The sequence below is a fragment of the Humulus lupulus genome, chromosome 2 (assembly GCF_963169125.1).
Source record: "Humulus lupulus chromosome 2, drHumLupu1.1, whole genome shotgun sequence".
In the NCBI taxonomy this organism is placed as follows: Eukaryota; Viridiplantae; Streptophyta; class Magnoliopsida; order Rosales; family Cannabaceae; genus Humulus; species Humulus lupulus.
In genome coordinates, this window is record NC_084794.1 from 34885487 (window position 1) to 34890006 (window position 4520).

The window sequence follows — 4520 nt, forward strand, 5'->3', positions numbered from 1 at the left end:
TTGCACTACCCAGGATCTTGGTATTTATAGGAGAATGATTTCTGGGTAGGTATTGGGGGTCATCCCGTGATCTCTTGATCCTTCACATCATCTCTGTGACATTGATGATTAATATCTAAATTTTACATTGAAGTGCGGTCTAATCAACAGATAAAAAAGGTACTAGGCCGCATGGCCTAAATCAGGCGTGTAGTGTCTGATCACGCACGTTTATATTGCGTATCCAGGAATTCGGGAATAAAACAGACACGTGATGTCTGTTTTATGCACGTTTATATTGCGTGGTCAACTTTATAAAGACCCTGAAGTACGTCAGACCTTTGGCGTACCACGAGCTTAACGTAATGTTAGCTCGTGCCTTTTGATGCCATATTACACAAAATGGTTCCAGGTGATAGGTTGCTATATGTCTCATCAGCTCGAGCTATTTGTATAGGGGATGACACCGAATGTCCTCGGATGAGAGGTGAACACGTGGTGCATCGATTACGTCTTTTTATTAGCTCGCTGTACCCGAGCTGTCTCAACAAGGTACGTGCTGATTTTCAGGGTGTACACATTGCTTATGAATTTAATTCAAAATCTGAGAGCTGAGAGTTAAATATGCTATAGTTGAATAGACATAGATTTCGATACTGGACGAGAGTACCTATATAGTTTGTGTAGCTTTAGGATTTTTATTCTTAATACTTGCCTTATGTTTGGAATTTATCACAAAGATGTAGAAAATTCGCATATAGGTTTAGAGATTTATATATCATAATAAGAATATAAATTGTATTAGTAAATCCCTATTACAGTAAAAGAAAGAATAGTAAAATTATTTTGATGAAATAATAAAGTGGATAGATGATGAAATTAAATACAGATTTTCATCTATTGAATTAATTTTGCTTTTATTTGCTTATATTATTATTTAATTGTTAGTTTTGTTAATTCTTGTTTGTGTTATTGGTATTCTTGAATCTAAGTTTTATTAGCCAAATAAAATTGGAAAGTTAATAACAATATCTGTGAAACGAATTCTACTTAACTTCGTTATTACTTGTCATTCGATTGTGTATACTTGCCAAACATAAAAAAAAAAAAAAAATCATAACATCTGTATAATTTATACTTTTACCTATAAACAAAAACATAAACTTTGTCAAACATCACCTCTACATCATTACAATATTTGTAAATAGATTTATATCGTCATTATATATCATTAATTTTTAATTATTATTACTTTTTATTTTGGGAATCTTTTTTACTTTTCTCTTTTGTGAATAATTTTTTTTGTTTGTATCTTGTATATAGAAGTGTATACAACAGCTAATTAATTTTATAAAAAAAAGACTTTGAGGTGTGAATAAAGAAGATATTGACATTTTTTTGTTGCCTTATTTGTAAAATTAGTAATCCTATTATGTTTTGTTTAAAACTATATAACATTAAAAAATTAATAATTTGTTTTTTGAAAAAACGAATGAGATTAATATGTATATATATTTTAATGAAATTCTTTGAATCGGATGTTAGAGAGTATAAATATAGATTTTTGAAAATTTAGATTTTACTACAAAAAGTATATATACGAAGAGTAATAAAATAAAATATTTTTCAACATTTTATATAGTAATTTTTCTATATCTATTTTTTTATTTTTTAATAAATTTATAATTCTATTTTTTTGTTTTTGGTAAATATAAATTGTAAATACATAAAAATCGGTGGAGGGTAAAAGGGAGGAAGGGCAAAACAATAGTTTCACAAATTTATGGAAAAAGGAGGGATGTATCTATAAATGGTTGCAACTTCTCCGTTTCTCTCTCTCTCTCTATTTCTAAACCGCGTGTCTCTGGATGTGAGAAAATAAAATCATGGGAAAATAGGGAAGAAAAAGTAGAATACTGTGACAAATTCTCCACAAAGAAGAAAGAGACCTCAGAACAAGAAGAAATAAAAAAGATGAAGCACTGTGAACTTTGTAAGGGTTTGGCGAGGACTTACTGTGAGTCGGACAAGGCTAGTCTTTGCTGGAACTGTGACGTTAAGGTTCATGGAGCCAACTTTCTTGTTGCTAGACACACAAGAAGCGTCCTCTGTCATATCTGCCAGTCTCCGACTCCATGGAAGGCCTCCGGCGCAGAACTCGGCGTCACCGTTTCGGTCTGTGAGAGTTGCGTCGTCGGTGCCAGAAACAGTAGCGAAGGCGAGGGCGAAGACGAAGACGAGAGCCAAGGAGGTAACGATATTGAGTTTGACTCCGATGACGATGATCTCATCAGTGAAGATGACGACGCAGATAGCGATGACGATGATGCAGACGAGGATGAGTTAGACGGCGATGATGAAGACGGTGATAACCAGGTGGTGCCATGGTCGGCGTCCTCGACGATGACGCCTCCTCCGGCGGCGAGCTCATCTAGTAGCGGAGAATCCGTGAGCACGTTCGGTAATGGCGGTAGAGAGTTTTCTGAAGGATCTTCCTTGAAGCGAATGCGAGAGATTTCTTCCCATCCTACTTCTCAGGTGTCGATTTTCTCCCTCTTTGTGTGATCTATTTTTTGGTTCAAATTATCAGTACGTAATTAGCAAAAATTTTCTTCAATTAAATCAATGGATAGTATTAACGCGTATCAATCCACAGGACAATCTCGATCGTCCGTTTCCTAAACGGATATACTATTCAGCTTTGACAGCTCCGGCAGATTGGTCCAGTGCCGACGGAAAAGAGAGTTCTGCAGATTCGAAGCCATCAAAAGAGCTTGGAACTGAGACAGAGCGACTAGGTCAAGTCGGACCCGTTCCGCGTAACGCGTCTGGTTTAGAATCGCTTAAAAGATTTCGTCGGCAAGGATCGGGAGCCATTGATCTTAATTCTGCGGAGCCTTAGGGCCGTGCGATCTAAGATAGTATTTTTTTCCCCTTAGGTGAACGTTACTCTGACCCAAACCAAAAACAATTAACACTTAATTGATCTGATTAGACAACTAGTTCATTTTTACTCGAGTTTGTATGGAATTAGTAAATTTAGATTATATTTGAAGCGCTGTATAAATTTTTCTGAGATGGAAAGTTAAATATCTAATTCACTTGTCGATTGTATTTTGTTCATGTCAAATTTTCAGAACAAGATATGAAATATATAGATATCAAATTATAAATTCATATGTTTATTCATTTTTTTTTACTTGTAAATGGAATATCATCAAACTTCCATGTGCCAATATTTTTTTTAAGAGAACTTTCATTATTTTCTTTTCAAAACTAATGATAAAATAAAATAAAAAGGGATTTGTGTGATTAAAAACACCCTATACAGTTTTTGAAAGTTGAATCATAGATATAACATGATAATTAAAGTTGTATTCTGTATGAATGATGACATTTCAGGAACATGGAATCAAATAAATTATATTTAATTTGAATGGTAAGCAGAGGAATCCAAAGAACATAGCACAGTTTATAATTTTTTTCCAAAAAATTCTTGAACGAAGATAAAAGATTTACTCGCATCGCAATAATTAATTTTCCAAATTGTAAAGGCTACATTCTACCTTGTAGACAAAAATTTGAAAAGAGAATGGCCACAGAAACGTCACATTGTTGACACAGCGTTGAAACTTGTCATATCGTGTCTTCTTCTCTTTCCCTTTTTTTTTTCCTTTTTTCCCTTTCATATCAAATAAATGTAACAAATTGGGAAATTTTGGAATAGGTTATTTTTATTATTAATTTATTTGTTAGGTTACGCATCCTGTCTGTCATGTATGCATGTTTATGTACTTGTATTAAAATTTAATGTATTTGAGTATTTAGAGTTTTCAATTTAATTATTAATCTTTCTCTTGTTCAGGTGGCTAAAATTTAAAAATGGTCACTACCTACTGTGCAGTGCATTTCATCTGGAGTAGTGATTGATATGCCAATCAAATGATGGAACCTTGTAGAGTCAGTGGGGTGTGCATGGAGCCTATAAACGATTTAAGACAAATGATGGAACCTTGTAGAGTCAGTGAGTGATGTGCATTGAGCCTGAAAAAATACAAGACATTTTGCCCTTAAATGAATGTAGCGTGATAAGAAGAGCCCTAGAAACAGCAGGTGTCAGAAAGGTCATGGCTGATCTTAAGGCAGTCAAGTAAGTAAACTATATGGGTTTTGTTTGTGGGGGGACCTCTCCAAAATCTTGTGGCTGTTTCAGAATCTTGTATCTGCGCTGCGTGTGCGTTGGTTGCATTTCGTGCCTTATTGAGCTATATAAGTCCACAGTCCACACACCCTTGTGACTCATACTTCCTACCTTTACTATTATTAAATACAAATATAGAAAGAAAGAAAGAAAAATAAAATTAAAAAGAAGAATTAATGAGAAAACAGTGGCGTATTGGGTGATTCTTGGTGGGTAATGGGAATACTATGCATGTCTTTTGTGACTTGAATTTTCTCTTGCATAATATGGCAAGTGAGTGTGGTTGTGGTTGTTGCTGGAGCTGGAGCTAGTGGGTTACTTTTAAAAAACATTGGCTATT

The 4520-nt window shown here is 34.3% G+C and overlaps 1 protein-coding gene across 1 annotated transcript; it reads left to right on the forward strand.

Moving 5' to 3' along the window:
• The first annotated feature begins 1807 nt into the window (after positions 1-1807).
• LOC133817653 (pheromone-processing carboxypeptidase KEX1-like) lies at positions 1808-3156 on the forward strand. Its single transcript, XM_062250232.1, has 2 exons — positions 1808-2517; positions 2636-3156. Exons 1-2 carry the CDS (start codon positions 1954-1956, stop codon positions 2879-2881), a joined length of 810 nt encoding a protein of 269 aa, XP_062106216.1. The 5' UTR covers positions 1808-1953; the 3' UTR covers positions 2882-3156.
• Positions 3157-4520: the final 1364 nt, after the last annotated feature.